This window comes from Hevea brasiliensis, chromosome 15 (assembly GCF_030052815.1).
Source record: "Hevea brasiliensis isolate MT/VB/25A 57/8 chromosome 15, ASM3005281v1, whole genome shotgun sequence".
Lineage (NCBI taxonomy): Eukaryota > Viridiplantae > Streptophyta > Magnoliopsida > Malpighiales > Euphorbiaceae > Hevea > Hevea brasiliensis.
This window is the reverse complement of record NC_079507.1, coordinates 22,881,958-22,902,121: the sequence shown is the minus strand read 5'-3', so window position 1 is coordinate 22,902,121 and position 20,164 is coordinate 22,881,958. Positions and strand designations below refer to the sequence as shown.

At 36.6% G+C, this 20,164-nt stretch overlaps 1 protein-coding gene across 3 annotated transcripts; it reads right to left on the bottom strand.

Annotated features, from left to right (window-relative positions):
• Nucleotides 1-13,280: 13,280 nt before the first annotated feature.
• LOC110665007 (probable inactive shikimate kinase like 2, chloroplastic) lies at nt 13,281-18,983 on the bottom strand. Of its 3 annotated transcripts, none has more exons than XR_002496785.2 (8): nt 18,651-18,983; nt 18,164-18,354; nt 17,871-18,065; nt 17,266-17,327; nt 16,643-16,709; nt 16,448-16,562; nt 14,562-14,738; nt 13,281-13,515 (listed from the first exon to the last, which is right to left on the bottom strand). XR_002496785.2 is itself a non-coding variant. In XM_021824972.2 (8 exons), exons 1-8 carry the CDS (start codon nt 18,951-18,953, stop codon nt 13,415-13,417), a joined length of 1,200 nt encoding a protein of 399 aa, XP_021680664.2. In that variant the 5' UTR covers nt 18,954-18,983; the 3' UTR covers nt 13,281-13,414. The 3 variants fall into 3 exon arrangements, 2 of the variants coding, with proteins under 2 accessions (XP_021680664.2, XP_021680657.2); XM_021824972.2 differs by having other exon boundaries at nt 16,444-16,562; nt 16,643-16,694; XM_021824965.2 differs by having other exon boundaries at nt 16,444-16,562; nt 18,651-18,982.
• Between the last annotated feature and the right edge of the window lie 1,181 nt (nt 18,984-20,164).

Below are 20,164 nucleotides of genomic sequence, written 5' to 3'. Positions count from 1 at the left end.
TGGCCTTTCGCAATGTGGGGCATCGATGTGATTGGCCCCATCAACCCTAAGGCATCCAATGGGCATAGATTTATCCTGGTGGCTATCGATTATTTTTCTAAATGGGTCGAAGCGATATCATATGCCCACATTACACAGAACACATTTCTCAAATTCCTAAGAAATAATATCATCTGCCTGCACGGCCTCCCCAATGAAATCGTCACTGACAACGCCAAGAATTTGAATGGTCCGAAGATTCAGAAATTATGTGATCAATACAAAATCCGACATCTCAATTCCTCACCATACCGTCCCCAGATGAATGGAGCAGTGGAAGCCGCAAACAAAAATCTCAAGAGAATAATCTGGAAAATGACAGTCACTTATAAGGATTGGCATGATATGCTTCCCTACGCTCTTCATGCATACTGGACTTCTGTAAGGACATCAACTGGGGCAACGCCATACTCACTGATTTACGGGATGGAAGCTGTACTACCTATTGAAGTAGAAATTCCTTCCCTAAGAATTCTGAAGGAATCAGGGATTGATGAGTCGGAATGGATCCAGTCAAGGTTGGACCAATTAAACTTGCTAGATGAGAAGAGGCTAGCAGCGGCATGTCACGGGCAATTATACCAAAGAAGAATGGCCAGGGCATTTAACAAAGGGGTTCGCCCACGTGAATTCCAACCAGGGGACCTAGTCCTGAAGAAAGTGCTTTCGAATCAAAACGATCCCCGGGGTAAATGGTCACCAACCCACGAGGGACCCTATGTGGTTAGAAAGGCATTTTCTGATGGGGCCCTGATCTTGACCCACATGGACGGTGAAGAATTTCCAAGACCTATGAATGCTGACTCCGTCAAGATATACTATGCCTAAAAAAAAAAAAAGAGTAGGGGTGAAAACCCGAAAGGGCGCTCCTAGCAAAATGTGTGAAAGAAGGCGAAAACCCTCGAAGGGCGCTTTCTGCAAAATGAGTGAAGGATGAAAACCCGAAAGGGCGTCCTGAAAGAGCGAGCTAAAAAATATATATATATATCTAGGGGTGAAAACCCGAAAGGGCATCCCAAGAACCAAAAGGGAGAAATAAGGAACGAGGCATGAAACTGAGGAGGGAAATAAATCGTAATGGCATGAGACTTCAAAGTACTGGAAATAATGGCAGTTAAGAGACTTCAAAGCTAACTACAAGGAATATGTGAGATCCATCCTTGTACCTTTTTTCTTTGAAACCGTACCGTTGTTTCTTTAAACCATAATAAAGTCATACTTTCTTTGTGTTTATCTCTTTGCTTTTATCTTTCCCTATACTCACTCTTTAATATTATCCTTCTTCAATCTCTTCATCTAATGCGCTATTAATCATTTAAAATTTTTCCATAAGATTAGGATTTGAAAATTGATAACCTCACGTACTTTGCTATGAGATTTGCAGGGGATGGCCTAAAAAAAAAAAAAAACTAGAGGTGAAAACCTGGAAGGGCGCTTCTAGTCAAATGGACGAAAGGAAAGTGAAAACCCGTAAGGGCGCTTTTCGCAAAATAAGAAGAAAGTCGAGAACGGAAAAGGGACATCTAAAGAAATAAGGTCGTAGGTCAAGTCTTGTAACTCGTCCTCTATTAATCATTGGCCTTCGGGATCTTGTTAAGTACACTTCATCAGGGAGGAACTTCTCGTGTCGAGATTAGACTTGCTTTGTAAGTTGATTTTAATTTTCAGCATTTTAAATTTTCTGTTATCAACCTCTGGTTCCTTGATCTAAGTTGATTTTAATTTTCAGCATTTTAAATTTCCTGTTATCAACCTCTGGTTCCTTGATCTAAGTTGATTTTAATTTTCAGCATTTCAAATTTCCTGTTATCAACCTCTGGTTCCTTGATCTAAGTTGATTTTAATTTTCAGCATTTTAAATTTCCTGTTATCAACCTCTGGTTCCTTGATCTAAGTTGACTTTAATTTTTCAGCATTTAAATTTCCTGTTAATCAACCTCTGGTTCCCTGATCTAAGTTGATTTTAATTTTCTTGCATTTTAAATTTCCTGTTAATCAACCTCTGGTTCCTTGATCTAAGTTGATTTTAATTTTCAACATTTAAATTTCCTATTAATCAACCTCTGGTTTCCTGATCTAAGTTGATTTTAATTTTTCTGTATTTTAAATTTCCTGTTAATCAACCTCTGGTTCCTTGATCTAAGTTGATTTTAATTTTCAGCATTTAAATTTCCTGTTAATCAACCTCTGGTTCCCTGATCTAAGTTGATTTTAATTTTCAGCATTTAAATTTCCTGTTAATCAACCTCTGGTTCCTTGATCTAAGTTGATTTTAATTTTTAAGCATTTTAAATTTCCTGTTAATCAACCTCTGGTTCCTCGATCCAAGTTGATTTTAATTTTCTAGCATTTTAACTCCTGTTACCAATCTCTAGGTTACTAACTTAAGTAGGCTTTAGTTTCCTAACCTTGAACACCTAATCGCCCAAAATATGGGTCTGAATCTTTACATAATTCCTACACGGGAAAATTTTTCCCTTTAATAGAAATTATGTAAAGAGGGGAAGCTGTCGACACCATATTTTGGCCGATCCCCAGAATCAATAAATTTCAAAACTGATCCCCAGTACTAAGTCTCCCTTTGCCAGCTAATTACATTTCTGATCTCTCTTTGCCGGACAACCACATTTCCGATCTCTCCTCAAAAAGAATCGAATCAATATTAAGTCCCCATGTCATTTAAAGCCTCACCGACCTCTCCAACCAATTGTCAAATCTCCTGACTAGTCAATTACATTCCCGATCTCTCCTGTCAAACGAAATTGAACCAACACTAGATCTTTATGTCACCAGTTTTATTGCCGATCTCCCTTTTAAAAGTTTAGGAATAATCAAGTTAAGGCTCCAATCCGGTTTAATGATGATCCCGATCTTAAGTGTTCATGCCAAATTTCCAATTTTAATCAAGTCCCGTTTAGCGTTGGTTCCCTGCCGACCTCATGCTTATTGTGTTTTCCAACCTCTTACACTTAGATCAATAATCACTTTTAGTTGTTGTTTTAATATGCTCAGACAATCAAGTACTTAGGTAATTTAGAGATTTTTTGATCACATCCATTCATTAAACAAAAGGGGAACTTTCATTTCATTTAAAATTTGTACAAGTCATTCGGCTGGAGGATTACCCCCAGCCTGATCTACATTTTGCTCGCTTCCTCTCTCACCCTCAGCCTCCTCCTCACTTTCCTCTTCGTCTTGGGGAGCCAGGTCGACCATCCAGGAGAAGTCCTCCTCGAGATAACGCTTCTTGAGCTCGGCCAAGAGATCCCTGTGAGCATTTACATAAGTGTTGGCCTCCCTTGTTACCGCCTCTTCCTCTTTCACTTTGAGCTCCTCAGTGAGGTGAGCAACTTCACCGGCCCGGAGTGCCTGAACTTCCTCAAGAACATGATCTCGCTCGGTCAGAACATGTTCTTGCTCGGCCAGCTTGTCCTCGTAGAACTTCATCTGCCCCTCAATTTCAGATATGTAGTTCTGAGCGGATGAGAGTTGGGATCGGAGGGAAGCCACTTCATGACCCATCTTCTCGACCTCCTTACCCAGGCGGTGAGCCTTCTCCCAAACAATGTGCTGATTCACCAAGCACTCCACGTTTAAGCTCATAGATCGGGTCAGGATGTCATCAAGATTGTCTGGGGACAGCCTATCCCGATCCTCCAGAAGGCAAATAGAAGCCCCCAGAACTTTAACCAAACCCGGATTCTCCCGAACAGTTCGGTTCTTCTCTAGGGAATGGATCAGCACTTGAGCACCGCAGGAGAGGGTCCTTAAGGTAGGTTGGGAAGGACCCCCTTCCGCACTCGAAGCTACTGGAGGAGGTGGAGGCGGCTCTTCTTGGCGAGGAGGAGATCAGATCACTTCTACGTCGGGGATCGGCTGCCCCAAAGGTTGAGATGAGCCCCCTTGCATTTCCTCAGCTTCTTGCCTGGGTGTCTGGAGCAGTTCGGATCGCTTCATCTCCCGCACTTTCCGGGAGACCTCTCTCTTTTGCTTTCAGCTCTCCTTGGAAGCTTCACCACTTGCCATACCTGCACAAAGAAGAGGTCAGTGAGATCGCTAAGGTCTAAAGATCTGAGATATAGAAAAATACTGATGCCGAGGTCAGAGAGCTGAAGCCCGCGATCTTCGCCAGTGATCAACTCCATTGTCCAGTGATGCAGTTCGGCAGTCACTGCATCCAAACAAGAGAACTTCTCTCTGGCCGCCTGATCTTTCAGCTCCATCACCATCAGACCTTCTTCCTAATTTAGGGTGAAGCGCTTCGGAAGTAAGGGGCCCTAGTGTAACACCCCGAACCTCCGAGTTATGAATAGTACCATTTTTGGTCCGTGACTAATACTATTCGAAGACACCTTGAGGACCAAAAATAAATAGAAATTAATTGAGATGGACACAATAAAAATTCTAGTGAACAAAAAAAAAAACTAAGGACTCATCGGGTATTATAAAAAGAAGGATTATGACCCGATGAGGGACATTTTGGTCAATTCACCTCAAGAGTTGACTTTTGACCAAAATGTCAATTAAATTAAATAAAATTAATGAATTGAATTATGGGGTAAAAATTGAAGAAAAATTCAAGTAAAAATATGTAAGGGAAAATTTAAGAAATGAAAACTTAAACTTTCATTTCCATTATGACAAAATTAAAATGAAAGACTTATGGGCTTTTGATAGTTAAATTTAATTATTTAATTAAAAGGAAAAATTAAGTAAAAAAAAGGGAATAAAAATTTAAGTTTAATTATCCTTATGGCACAATTAAAATTTATAATTTTAATAAGCTAATTTTGGGGATAAATATATACATATATATATATATATATATATATATATATATATATATATATATATATATATATATATATAAATAAGAAGACAAATGTCTTCTTCATTTCTTTTTTTCATAAGAGGCCACCACCCTCTCCTCTCTCTTTCTCTCTCTCTCTTTTTCTCTTCTTCTTCCACTTCTTCCCCTCATTGATTTCCCCTCCCAAGTTTTAATTCCCTTAAATTCCCTTCATAAATTCCATAGCCCACTAAAAGAAAACATCAAAGAGATCTTTGATTGAGAGATTAAAAGCAAGGAGAACAAGAATTGGAAGAAAAGTGAAGTTGGAAAGAAATCAACAAGAGGTAATTTTCTTTTCATTTTAGATTAGTTGTATAAGCTTTGAATGAAGTTAATTTATGATGAAATTTCATAAGAAAATGAAAGAAAACATATATAGAACCTAAACTAGGGTTTTGGCCAAATGGGAGAAAAATTAGGGTTTTGAACATTAGGGTTTAGAGACCAAAAATGAGAAGAAGTGCTAAATGATGTCTTTGACATAGTTTAAGAAAAGAAATGGTCATTTGTGACCTAATTAAGTGTGTGAGAAGTGTTTAAATCAAAGCCAAATTCGGATTGGGTATGAAGCATGACCAAAAGTCAACTTTGAGAGACCAAAAATGAAATTTTATAAGTGCAATTGGTATGGGACCAATTGGGACTGAAATAGGCACTAAATGACACAATTTTCATTTAGGAAGCATGCCTAAAAAGTGACCAAAACCTAGTGAACAAACTGACCAAACTTGAAAAATTGCAGTATGAACAGTACACATGAACAGTAATCATGTTTGGGTCATAACTCGAGCTAGACAGGTCAAAATGTCCTGAAATTTTACCAGTAGTTATATGAGATATAGACCTAAAACTTTCTTGGAGAACACAAACCCAAATTATGCCATTAACCCAATCAAATTATTGAGCAAAATTGAGTTACTGAATCTGCAAAACTGCAGAATTGCCAAATGAACAGTAAACTTTGCAAGGCTATAACTCTCTTTAGAAAACTCCAATTTAGGCGATTCTTAAACCGATGGAAACCTAAGACATAGTAGAATATTTCATATGAAGAATGTTAGGCCAAATTATGAACTTAACTCAATCAAATTGCAAAAAGAAGTCGGGTCACCGAATCTGCCAGAATCTGGGCACCTAAAATTGACCAAATGAACAGTAAACTTTGCAAGGCTATAACTCTCTCTAGAAAACTCCGATTTAGGCGATTCTTAAACCGATGGAAACCTAAGACATAGTAGAACATTTCATATGAAGAACATTAGACCAAATTATGGACTTAACTTGGTCAAATTGCTGAACAAAGTTGGATCGATAAATCTGCCAGAACAAAATTTGCAGCATGAACAGTAACGTGAACAGTAATGGTGTTTTTGGCATAACTTGAGCTACACAGCTCCGAATTAGGCGATTCAAAAAGGAAAATAAAGTTAAAACCTAAATGAACAATTTTCATGAAGAACATCTCACCAAATTATGATCGAAACTAGGTAAAAATTGGGTTCAAAGATTGGGGCACCAAGCTGTCCCAAAACCAAAATATTCTAAAACTTTCAAAGCTAACTTGGGATGCATTAGACATGTATATAATGAGTTCTTGGCAGCAATTGAGATTGGTATTGAGGTATTCTATTTGTGTATTTTCAGTAGAAAAAGAAGTTGGAACGGACAAGGAGAAGTAGGTAACAATAAAGGAGAGCATTTAAGGTTTGTGCACAACTAACATTTTTCTTTGTTTTAGCTTCGTAAATTGATTTGAATAAGTTTATTTGAATGAGTTTGATTTGAAATGAGTTTATTTTGAATGAGGTATGTTTTTCTCTTGTATTTGAGGAATTTGTGTGTTGCCAACCCTTTTATGGATTTTATGATGATTTGAATATGCTATTGTTTTGCAAACGTGATTATTGATTTAGAAACTCTTGAAAGTTGTTTTGAAACCACAGTTAGCATGACAGTCCCTTCGGAACTCCCCAGTAGTAACGGCTACTTGGGGTTTTATAATTGATATTGATTATGTCTCCCATTAATAATGGTTAGTGGGGTAAGACTACATGAGTACTCATTAGCTAGCTAGCCCTTCCCTCATTAATAACGGTTAGTGAGGTTGAGATTGCTTTGTCGTGGTGTATAACACGGCACTAATCGTGAAATTTTGTGTCATGGCCTGAACTGTGTGTTGATGTTGGCAACACTAATACTTTGTGAATTGTGATTTATGAAGTGTGATTTCTCATTTGAAATGATATTCCAATAAATGGCTCTTATGAACTTAGAACTATTGTGAAGTTTTCATGCTTAAGAAAAATTTATTATGCTTTGATAAATTATGTTTTACTTTAAGTTTTAAAGTTATTAGTTATGCACCACTGAGTGATATACTCAGCGATAGCTTCTTTATGCTGTCGCAGGTAAGGGCAAGGAGAAGGCTGCCGAGTTAGAGACTTCGAAGCAGCATTTTGGTATTGTTTGTGGGTATGTATTGTAGTCATACCCCTGTAATTTCCTTTTGATGTATTTTGTACCTATATGCTTGGATGTACGGACATTGAGCAGTTTGTATTTAAAAACATTGCATTGCTATCACATTTTGAGTTTGTAATTATTTTGTATTTTACTGTGAGACTTATGAAAATGTAACTTTTGCAATATTTAGTCTATCATTATTTCCAATGAATGTTTGCATGGAATTTTAACTATTCTCATACTGATTTTCATAAAAGAATTGATAAGATAAAAAGCTATGGTTTGTTTTAAAATCCTTTGTAGCATAACTAATGGGTTATCGGTAGGTGGAGTTCGGTGATTCATTAGGCATGCTGCGGGAACATGTCATGCCTTACAAGGGATAAGGTGTGACACCTGGTGTAGGCAGCTGCGAGGGAAACCTTCAAAGCCATTCGGAATTTTGCTCCAAAGGATAAAGAAGCGGTTCTTCCAATTCTTCAGGGAGGAAGGCAGATCGGTAAAAAGCCCACAATGGGGTTTTGCCTGGAAGAACCAATACTCGTCGTCCTTTCGACGAGTTAGCCTATGCAGTTTGGTGAACACCTTAGCTATAGGACTGAGCCCCTTAGCTCGGCATAGGCCTCGGAAGGCTACTAGGATCCGCCACGAGTTCGGGTGAACTTGGGCGATGCACACTTGGTGAAATTTTAGGACTTCCTTGAAGAAGTCATCGAGAGGGAACCGCAGTCCGGCTTTTAATTGCCCCTCGTATACCATGATCATGTCGTTCTCTTCGAAGAAGTGATCGGCTCGAAGATCGCCGTGACACTTAATGAGTTCGAATGAATCAGGATGAATGTTGTATTCTTAGCTAAACGATTGTAGGTCGATTTCTTGAAGAATTGATGGCAGCTCGTCCATGGTAAGATTTTCTCTCCCTGAAGAAGGTACATGCCTTGATGGTGCTGCTTGCCCCCGAGTTGGAATGGAGACCCTAGGAGGTTCAGGTCGCACGCTTGGTCCGATCACCTCCACTTCATCAGACGACCACGAGGTCTGAATGGAAGGGGGGCTTGTCGCTCTCCGACCCTCGGTGCCGCTCATTTTCAAAGGAAATAGAAAATTTAAACTAAAAGAAGGATCAAAACCCTTACCGAAGCTTGATCGATGTCGGAAAAACTTGAAAATTGAGAGGATTTCGGAACCGCTCGCGGGATGCTGAAAATGACATAAGAGAGCAACTGGCTGACCCATCCCCTATTTATACCTGTCTAAGCATTTAATGCTCACAGTGTTCCAGGTGGTGCATCGGTTAGCGGGATTCGCCAGCTTTTCTGACACGTATCACGAATATTCCAGAAATTCCATCGGCTAGTTATAGATCGGTGAATTAAAGCGGATCGGTTAAAGGTTGTTCAGTTAGGGACCGGATCGGATAAACACATCAAATATCAGAAAATAGTCAATTCAATAATTATAAAAATGATAGTTGTCAAAATAAAATTTTATTTTCGAAAAGCTCGAATTACATCATTTGGGTGATCTCTAGGGATCGGATTATATTAAAGATCGGATTACATCATTTGGGCGATCTCTAGAGATCGGATTACATTAAAAGTCAAATTACATTATTTGGGCGATCTCTAGAGATCAGCAGTACATCCTATCTAATAAAGACCTATGTCAAAGCCTAGTCTCGTGGCTGAATCAAAAGATGTGTTTGATCAACAGATCGGCCATTAACATCGGATAGATGTACAGCTCGGAGGGGGTGATTATGACTCATGAGGATGAAGAGTCATCTCCACTGTCATCGACCAGAACCGAGCTGTAGTCGGGACGCCCAATGTAATGAGGAGCCAAATGAACTTCAAGGGGCAATCACCGATGTTAAGGGAAATATTAGCAGTTTTCCCGCCCGAAATCGGTTCGCCGATTATATCGGTCGAACGACTCGAGATCGACACGATCGAGGTCCTCGATCCAGATCGGTTAATTAGTCCGGTTCTCTCACTGTCATCAGATAGGGTCATCATGATTCTTCGATCACCGGGATCGTAAACTTTCAGACGAGGGACAAAGAGGACAATCGGGAAAAGATCAAAAGTGGCCACCATGGCCGAAATTGTTGCCGGGGTAGCTAAAACAAGAAAAGTGAGAAGGAAAGAGGAGAAAGTCAAATGAGGAAGGGTTTCCTGTCGAAGGTATATATAGGGAGAGTCTGAGCATTTATTGCGAGCGGAAAACGAAGCGAATGCCTCAGAAATCGAGGGAATAAATGCTTTGACTGAACCGGACCTGATAAAGAAAAGACCGGAGTAGGAGAGGTCGGAAGAGGGGAGCCCGGCATGAGGGAGCGGAAAAGGAACATGTTGGAAAGATCAGAAGGGAGGAGAGATCGGAAAACAAAGAGAATAAGACGCCTATCGCTGTCGTCATAATCAGAGCTGAGGTAGTTAAAGCGTTGCAAATGAAATCTCTACCGCACGCCCCAGAATCGCTCGCATTACTGACATGTGCCAGAATGTGTCATGACAATGCTATACATCCTAATCTCCACCGTTGATCTGACTTGTAAAGACGAGCCCGGAGCCCTTGGATCAAAGAAGAAGACGACAAGACCAGCGTTTTTCACTCCTAGCCCTCGGATCGCCCTTGACAAGAAAATTTTGGGCCATCAGATTAGAAGAGAGAAAGGACGAAATATTCTGAAAGGAATCTCAGCCGTTCGTTCTGATTCTCTTTAATTCCCGAGCCTCAGATCATGTCCTTTAAAATCCTGACCCTCCATCTCCCTCAAAACAAATCCTGACCCTTCATGGGGAGCACCTGGTTCCTATAAATACCTGCATGAAAACTGTTCAAGGGGGGACGAAATAGTGAATATAGCGGAATGACTCTGAAATTTAATTCAGCTCGTTACTCTGCTATTTTTGAGCTTTCATAAGAAAAACTTTTGAAACCAGTTTTCTGAAGTATTTTCTTGCAAAGGGATTTTTGAATACTGAAACTCTCCTTTTTCAGTTCGTTCATTATCCTGTGACACTCTCACTTTCTGTCTTTGTTATCTTTATTTCCACTCCTTTTGCCCAAGCTCAACTTCATTCAAACTCGGTTATAATTTTGATCGGACTGCATTTTAGCAAGGTATCCTTCATTTCAAGGCGAACCTTAGTCCTCAGGTTATCAGCCCGCAGCCCTTTTACATTTTGTGATCCCGTAGTTAGTTCAATAGATTCGGCTCCCTACAGGTGAGTGCTTATATCGCTGCTTTATCAAGTGCTCATTTTTATTTTACGTATTTCCTTTATTTCTGTGTTTGTAATTTTCACCAAGTTTATATTGCGTTAAAAAACGCGTAGAAGGTTATTCCCGAGTTTACTTCTTTGTTAATCAGTCCATTCTTTTTGTCAATCTTCGTTACTTCTAAATGCAAGAGTTCTAGTTGGATAAAATGTAGGTAACTGTATCTAAAACGTTTCTTTAAAAATGAAAGGTCTGAATAATAAGTCAGGAAAATAGTAAAGTTGAATCATTAGGCTAACACAGAAGACGATCGGGTAAGACGCCATAAGGCGGAATAAAAACCAAATCTCAGATAAATAAATGGAACAGATCGGGTATCAAAAGGTACTGGCTAGGCGACCACATAGGAGGTCAGTAAAATTCAGTTCGGTATCCCCTGTCCAGTCACGAGGTACCAAGGAGTTAAAAGAAGCCTTATTCCGATCCCCGGCATCTTTGAATGCCAGAACCCTTAGTCTTAGGCTCTTATGATGTATAGCTGTAATCAAATTCCGATAGGTCGGAAAAGTCCTTATCCGACTCCCATTAAAATAAAAGAGATCGGAGGAGAGTTCTTATCTGATTAATTTTTAATGAATACTTAAAAGAGATCGGAGGAGAGTTCTTATCCGATTCTCACCTAAGAATTTTTAATGAATACTTAAAAGAGATCGGAGGAGAGTTCTTATCCGATTCTCACCTAAGAATTTTAATGAATATTTAAAAGAGATCGGAGGAGAGTTCTTATCCGATTCTCAATCCAAAACTCTAATAAATACTTAAAAGAGATCGAAGGAGAGTTCTTATCCGATTCTCAAATTGAATTCTAACAAATATGCAAAATGACCCCTTAAACAAAACTGATATGCAATAGTAACTCACTAAGGGTCGACTCATTTATTTATGTATCTGGGTAACCCGAATTGGTGAAAAATCAAACATTCCATTTTACCAAGAGGATTAACATCTCCGTTCGAACCTCCTAACTATCAATTCTAGTTTATAAAGAGCTTGAAGTTAAATCTGCTTACCCTCATTGAGGGACGAGGTGGGGTGCCTGACACCTTCCCCACCCGTTTACGGACCCCGAACCTAGAATATCTATTTTTGAAGTGGTTTCATTTTAATTTATTTTCGCAAATAGTTTTCTTTAATTTCCCTCAAAATTAAAGTGGCGACTCCTCACTCTTTCCCACTTCGGTGAAGGTTCGTTCAGGTGACCGCAAAACCCCTTGCTACAGGTGTCACAAAATTAGAGATGTTAGGCTTTCTATAATTATATTACAAGCTTAAAAATGAGAGATATGAGCACTCAAATTTTTTTTTTAAAAAAATAATAAGTTAGTTTTTGGACTTGTTGGCTCCTAAAACACCTTCGGAGCTTTATTTTCTATAGGTGACCATCCCAAACAACTTGTTGACTCCTCAAACACCCACGAAATTTTTTTTTCAAACCAAAGCGAGGCCGGAGAGAGGCATGTATAGTGCACATGCAGTCGTCAGCATGTGATGCACCTGCAAACACAACTTCCTTGCGTGTCAGTCAAACTACGCCACTAGGCCTGGGCCTTGAGTTTGCGTACACCGTAGAGTCACACGAGCAATTGTTGGGTTGACCTATTGTGCAACACCTAGACGTGGCACAACTCCTTTGCCCTTAAAACACTAAACTAAGCATCATTTAGGGCAAATGACAAGTCATTTTGACCCTAAATAACTTGTGGTTTAGTTTAAAATAGGTAGCTTCACCTAAAATGCATAATGAGCTTTCATAATGGATTTTTTCGCCAGAAAAATTTCTATATTATCCAAAATTATTTTAAAAATACTGAATTTAAAAAATATTTTTTTAGATAGCTATTTAAAAGTTCAATTAAAGTCATTAGTGCTTGATTGCAAAAGCAATCGCATCATAATGTCACATTATTGAAGTCATCCAACACAAATTCCTTAAAAATGCACTGTTCTTGGACATGAAAATTATAGCCATTTGGTAAAAGAATAAAACGATATGTATTTCTCTATTCCCTTCTTTACCCTTTGTTTGGATGATGATTTTCCATAGTTTCATAATATATAATATGGTAATGCTATTTGTTTATAAAGATTGTTTCTATAAAATGATGTTTTTGGGTTGTAAAGTGATGATTTCTTAATCATGATTTTACCATATATTTTCAAACCACCAAATCAATAATTTTAAATGGTTTAAAATGTCTACATTCTAATTGTATACTTGTACAATTTAGAAAACTCTAATTATACCATTTTCTTTTTATCTATAAAAGTTCCTTATCCCTCATCTTCAGTCTCTCCCTTTCATAAAAAATTTTCAATCTCTCATATAGGCCTATCCTTCATTGTCTCTCACATCACAGATTTTCCACGGTCCCTTCTAAGTTTTTGTAAGTAAATAATTAGGCTTCAATACCCCTCCCTACTCTTGCTCTAACCATCCATTTTGGGTGTGGATATAGTTCAAATTTGTCAATTGGATAATCAACACTGAACTCTTTGATTATAGGAAAAATTTATCATGCAAACAAAATTTAAAATAACTCTTTATATATCTAAAACAACAATAAATGTATTTTAGTAATCTTCATATTTATTATACCATACTATAACATTTAACCAAATAAGAAAAGGTACAATGTCATCTTTCCAAACATATTAATAATAAAAATCATATAATACAATACAGTACAGTATAATAAAATACATTAATAAACCATATTGCACTCAATCTAAACACAGTATTACTCTCAATGTAATGATAAATTCTGTAGCATGCTATGAGGTCGCATCTCCTTGGGCTGATGTATCCCACCCTGGAGGCTTGATGTTTGGCCAATCACCACGGCATCCTAACCTAATATAAAGGCTCTTCTTACCTTGAAACCAGACAAAAATGGGCAGTCAATAAAATAGGTTAATTAAAATTCTTTTTTCTACTGACCTTCGTCTAATTAAGCATTCTTACATAAATCTAATTTCTTTTTAGCCCAGACAACCCGACATCGGAAACAAATGCACTATGATAAATGCCAATCATAAATTGAGAAATCTAGCTTTCTAGCAGAGATAAATGCCAATCATAAATTGAGAAATCTAGCTTTCTAGCAGAGACACGGATGGAGGGCGTGGTTAGAGTTCAGCACATGCCAGCCACCACTCTACCATGTTGTATCTCAGCCGAGTAGCTTTCAGTTGCCTTGAATTCAATGAACTAGCGAATATAAAGAAAAAGAGATTGAAGGGGCAGATATAAAGCACTTTCTTTTCCCTACCGCAGGAGGTAAACATCCTGTTCGACCAGTACTTCAGAATTTCTAGCACATAAACCAAAATTTCTTTTAAATCGACAATGATAATAGTTCACAAGCACTCTTAGTTTATATGATGGATCATTTGTCATTAATAGTCGTGTTAATTCACCAACAAGTTCCTAATAGTGGATGATTACAGCAGCAAGCCTTGCATCTTTTCTTCACCCTCCCATGCCCTTTCTAACAAGGAAAAATGCTTTTTTTTTTTTTATGAAATTGCCAGACTTAATAATTATTGATGATATTAGCAATTTTCAGAAGCAACTATAAGGGAAGTAGTGATTGATTTTGTTTGCAGTATTTCAATCATTTTACGAGTATTTCAGATAAGGAAAGAGATGGCAAAACTGGTGTCAAGCTGTATTAAAAGATTTCTCTCAAATTTAACCACATTTTCAGTTTCATGATTATTTGATATCGTGGATTTCATTTTTTTTCTTCCATGGAACACTAACTTGGAGTATGTTGGCCAGAGATTGTTCAAATTTTGTTATCACTTTGACCGCATTTTTAATGATATTTTTCTGAAGATCATAATAAAATAAGTTTAATATTTTTCAACAACACAAGCAGCAACTAAAACTTTCCTGATGAGATGAAAAAAAAAATACCTGGAAGCTTCTTGTCTGACAGAATCAACTGTTTGAGGGCACTCAGGGATGCCTGAGCAACACTTTTCACATGATCAGCATCCCAACCCTGGACCTTAACAATCACATCTGCATTCATGTAAGCTAGGCTACCATCTTGAATATACCTTCTGGTCTCCTCCTTTGCCAAATCTTCATCTGCCATCAAATATGATCAGAACTATAGCAGTCGTAATTCTTTTGATAATCTTAATCTTCATCTGTCATTCGCATGTAGCAGTTATTTTACATTATTCTATTTTACTTTATTTCAGCTTTAGAGATTCTAAACATTGCATCTCCCAAGGGAAATTAGATATTTTCAGTGACCGCGTGTGTGAAGGGTGTGTGTGTGTATTAATTCATTGATAAATGGGGGAAACTCCTCAACCGACAAATCTTCCCTACCCTTATCCCAATTGGATTTCAATTGGAGATCCATACTTATCAAAGGTTCAAGGCGCACTATAGCGCCAAGGGGTTTTGGAATCTAGGTGCAAGTCATAGTCATGCGCCTGAGCGAGGCAATACGCAAAAATAAAAAATAAAAATAAAAATAATCAATTAAAAATTAAATAAATATAAATAATCCATCAAACTTCGACTAACAAAAAATTACACGTAATAATAACTAATAAGCATTTAAGAGATTAAAAAAAAAAGAAGAAGAAGAAAATTTATGACCTTGGACGGAATTAATCATATCATATTAATATTAATATGATATTTTACTAAATAAAATGTTTAAACTTGCCTCTGATATTAATATACTTGCGTCAAATCATTACATGGAAGGTATATGAAATCATATTTATGAAATCATTACATTCACTTGAACTTATTTTTATTCATATAAACTCCATTTGTGGAAATTTTGTGGCCAACGTATTCAACTTGTCTACACCCTAAGAAACTCTTCTTTCTGTTTGCAACAAATTGATGAGTAGCCAATAGCTATAAGACTACCCAAAGATGATGGAGATGCTCAAGCGAAGACCGACTATAAATTAGTATGTCATCGAAGAAGACCAGCACAAATTTGTGCAAATATGGTTGAAACAATTTGTTCATTGTGGATTGAAAGGTTGTCGACACATTAGTCAAGCCAAATGGCATGACAAGGAATTCATAGTGTCCGGTATGAGTCCGGAAGGCCCTTTTTGCAACATCTTCTGGCCTCACATGGATTTAGTGATATCCAGACCGTAAGTCGATCTTGGAAAAAATACTTGGACCCATGCAACTCGTCTAGCATTTCCTGTATCACAGGTACTGGGTATTTATCTGGAATTGTTACCCGATTAAGAGCTCTATAGTCCACACAAAATCTTCTACTCCCATCCTTCTTTACTAGCAAAACTGGAGTCAAGAAAGGGCTAGTGCTAGAACGAATAATCCCTACTTGTAACATTTTGGCTACCATCCGTTCTATTTCATCCTTTTCTCAATGGCTATAATGATATGGTTGAACATTAACAGGGGAAGTGCCTGGTTGCAAGGAAGTCATCTGTCATATCTCTTCGTGTTTTCCAAAAGCAAAAAGCTATAACTATGTTTCATGATATTCCTCAAACTTGTTCTTTGCTGCGATGGCCATAATCAACCTTTGGCCTTCTATCCAATTTCCTTCCCATTTAGGCAATTCAATTGTCTCACATATGCTATGCATTCAGTTTTACACATATTTGGGTTTCTCTACTTATATTTAATAGTCTATATTTGTAAATACTTACCATGTATGTTGTTGTCTGTTTAAATGTTTTACCCCTCACCTATATATATATTATAGTTTTGTGGCACCACAAACCAATAGTAGTTGCTTATCTAAACTGTATCAATAAACCAAAGGGTAAGCTCAAGTTACCCACGGCTTCAGTTTGTGATAGCAAGACAGTAAATCCCGCATAAAGATGTCGCCATTTATCAGCCTTTTTAGCAGCTCCATGCTTCCCTCCTAATGTTGAAACAACAGCACGAACATGACTGCAGCACCAACCAAAACAATATTAGCTTTATACTTAACCAACAACAAATGAATCTCAAAAATATACAATATACCATACCTACTCAGGCTTTCTAATATAGCACCTTCTGCCTCAGCTAGACAGTCAGAACCTACAGCAAGAACCCCTGGAATTGATTACATTTGTTAATGCACTGCAAGATGGATACTAGAAGTCATTTCAAGTATTTGCAGGATTTTTCCCTCTAGAGTCATTTGATCAAACCAAATATATATTTAGCATAAGGAATGTCACGTCATTTGATGATTGTGGCATTATGTCTGGTTAAGAAAATTTTATTTTAAAAAAATGTGGTAAAGATGAAGCTGATATTTAGAAAATTGATAAAAAGTTTTGCTATTTTTTATTATTAGATGTGAGAAATAAGGCGTGTAAGAAGAAGGTAAAAAGTTCACTTCTGTTGCTTAGTTCGGTAAAAGACCATTAAAAGAACAATAGCAACATGATCAACAATAATTAATCTTTTCTCAATGGTTGTATCAACTGAATGTCTTATGAACCACACAAAAGAAGTCAGCTGACATGCCAGTAAGGTGGAGACTAGAGAGCAATAACATTCTGTACATTTGCATGTGTATATTTGTTCGCATTTGTGCACTTATGAAGCTTTAGTGGAAGAGCCTTAATGACCATTAACAATATGGAGGACCCAAAATACTCACACGAATCAATCTTTTGCTTCAAAAATGTTTCTAGCAACTCCTGTGTATCAAGAGGTGTATACCTGAAAATTCACACAGTCAACTATTAAAGAAACACATGATATCAAAACAATTTTACGACTTTTTTAGATGTGTAAGGAGCCAACTATTATAATTACAGAATAAGTTTGGATTATGCTACTCAAAACATAGGCCAATACATGAGTCAGTAACATGTAAACTGAGAATGAAACAGAAAGAAAATAGTCTTTTAAGATGATTTAGGGAACTATAGAAGCTGGATTTAGATTTTAGTTGAATAACTAAAGATAGCTGTTAAACAATATTCTGTTAAGATTAATGCAAGTTAAATCACACCAGCAATAAGTGTACCTATGGATACATAAAATAGCCATCCCCAACTAGTTTAAGATTAAGGCTTAGTTGTTGTTGATATATGGATACATAATATGCGAGTGACAGCAGAGATAAAAAAGAATTAAAATGAAAAATCTACAAGTTATGCAAGACATATAGATGGAAACCAAGGCGGAACAGGGAGACTTTAATAATCAACTTGTGAAACCAATACAAGTTTTAAAACCCAATGGAAGATAGATTAATACCCAAGACCAACTGCAAGTTCTCGAGCCACTTTTTGGTTAATTTCAGTTGAGCTGCCAACAATGTAGATTGATGTCCCTTTGAGAAGCTGCATAGCTCCTGCAGTCAAGGATTCCCATGACTCCACAATGTCAGGCCATTTCAAATCAGGGTCCTGCTTCTTCAAGTTGATAACAAGCTGATCATCATCTATAAACCTGTTTGAAGGAAGAACCTTGTTATTAAATCAAAGGTTTAGAAAATATGAGTACTTCTAAATAGAAAATATAATCTATATGCACTTAGCATCACAAACCAGATTGTTTCAGCGGGCTTTACTTTCTCAAACAGATGATTGGTTTCTATAAGTGTGGCGAGAGACCCCGAGCGTTGTATTCTGACAATTAAGAAGGTACCATCTGCATCCACAAATATATCTCTGGAACTCTGAAAATCTTGGCTTCCAAGCGGTAACCTCAATTCCACCTCTGAAGATCCATCAAAAAACTGCATCACATTGTCCAATTAAATGATAGAAGAATTAAAAAAGAAAAATAGCATTAACCAAATTCAAGAAACTTGTTGAATCCAGGGCATAAATGAAGGAAAAACCTTTATTTTACTTTCAATGGGAAAGACAGTGAGAAAGAATTGAAGAAGGCATCTACTCTATGAAAATCAGATTCATAGTACGTCGTTGGCTTAGCTGCTCGCGTTTATAATTATGAGTACCATCAATGATACTATTCTACACTAAACAAACCAACGAATTCTAGGAAATCAAACAAGGGATAAACAACTACCTCGTAATTGGAGTTGGTGGTGAACGCGGAGATGCTGTTGCAGGAGAGGCGATAATATGTGCTGCAGGGGCTGACATTGTATGATTTAAATCTAGGACAGGACAAAGAGAAATTAGTAAGGGAAGTGAAGATGGGTTTAGAAGTAGAAAGAGAAAGAGTTTGGATGGAGAATTGCGGGATTTTCATGGGTTTTTGGGAGAGAGCGAAAAGTGTGATGACTCTGGGGACGGCACCAGTGGCAGCCATGTCTTTGTAACGGTATTTAGAAAGCCAGATAGAGGATATGCTGCTCAATTTGGGCATATTTACTTGTCCGGGAAAAGGAAAAGAAACGAACGAATTGAAGAGAAAAGTAAATAATAATAATAATAATAATAATAATAATAAGGGTAAATTGCTTGTTGGTTCTTGAATTATATCAAAATAAACATGCATAACTCAACGGTTCAAAAGTCGGTTAAGACGAAAGATTAAGGGTTTAAGGAATTGGGGTTGAATAGAGGTTGAACCAATATATATTAAATAAATATTATAAAATTAATTTTTTCTCCAAAATATTAATAGTATATTTTTATAATATTTTATTATGTTATAAATCTATATTTATAATGGGTTCATTTGCATTTCTAATAAATCTATTTATTTTCTCTGTAAATTTATTTAATAGACTATTTATTACTATGTCTTTTGATTGTAATTTGTATATTATAAATAGTGTTTCCTTAATATTATCTTTTTGGATTCATTTTCCATCCATATAATAAAATTCTCTTCATTCTTTTTATATATTCTTATTTTTTATTATTGTTATTTTATGACATGTTACAGCATGAGTCTCTGACCTCAGTCATATATAGGTTTATGTTTTTTTCTCTATGATTTCAAAAGCATTAAGGCTGGACAATTGGACAGCTAATAGTTTATGATAATTGAAACAGAAGGAAATATTATTATCCAAATTGAGAAATTATTAAAAGTGCTTTGAGGTAAGTTTGTTATTGATTTTTTACCAATAATAATTGTTTATTTATTTCTAACTTTTAATTCTTTATGATAATACGTCAACTTTATCAAAATTTGAATTTGTAACTTTTAATATTATGGGCAGGAACTATTTGTTATGATATTATATGTTGAAATTCATTCAATAATATTTTTTCATTATTATTATTATTTTTATAAAAGTTAAATATCTTACAACAAAAGACTCACTTGAACTCTAGAAGAGTTGTTGAGTATAACTCAATTATGAATAACTTCTCAATTAAAATTATGTAGAGAATAAATTATTGATAAGGATATATTAGCGAAAACATTCTCTATTTTTCATGCCTCAAATATACTCTTACAATAGCAATACCATGAAATGAGTTTTAAGAAATATATGTCTTCTTATGGCAAAACAAAATAACAAAATTATTATTAAAAAAGATATCACCATCAGAAGTGGCATAATATTATTGAAAAATCATGAAATTCGTTCATCTAGTTATACTCCATTCCTTAAAGTGAAT

Excerpts from the sequence above, each read along its gene's own strand:
- LOC110665007 (XM_021824965.2), bottom strand. The coding sequence starts at position 18,953 with ATGCCCAAATTGAGCAGCATATCCTCTATCTGGCTTTCTAAATACCGT. Across the intron at positions 18,355-18,650 it reads CCACCAACTCCAATTACGAG|TTTTTTGATGGATCTTCAGA; the intron begins GTAGTTGTTTAT and ends AATGTGATGCAG. Across the intron at positions 13,516-14,561 it reads GTCAGACAAGAAGCTTCCAG|GTAAGAAGAGCCTTTATATT; the intron begins GTATTTTTTTTT and ends TCTGGTTTCAAG.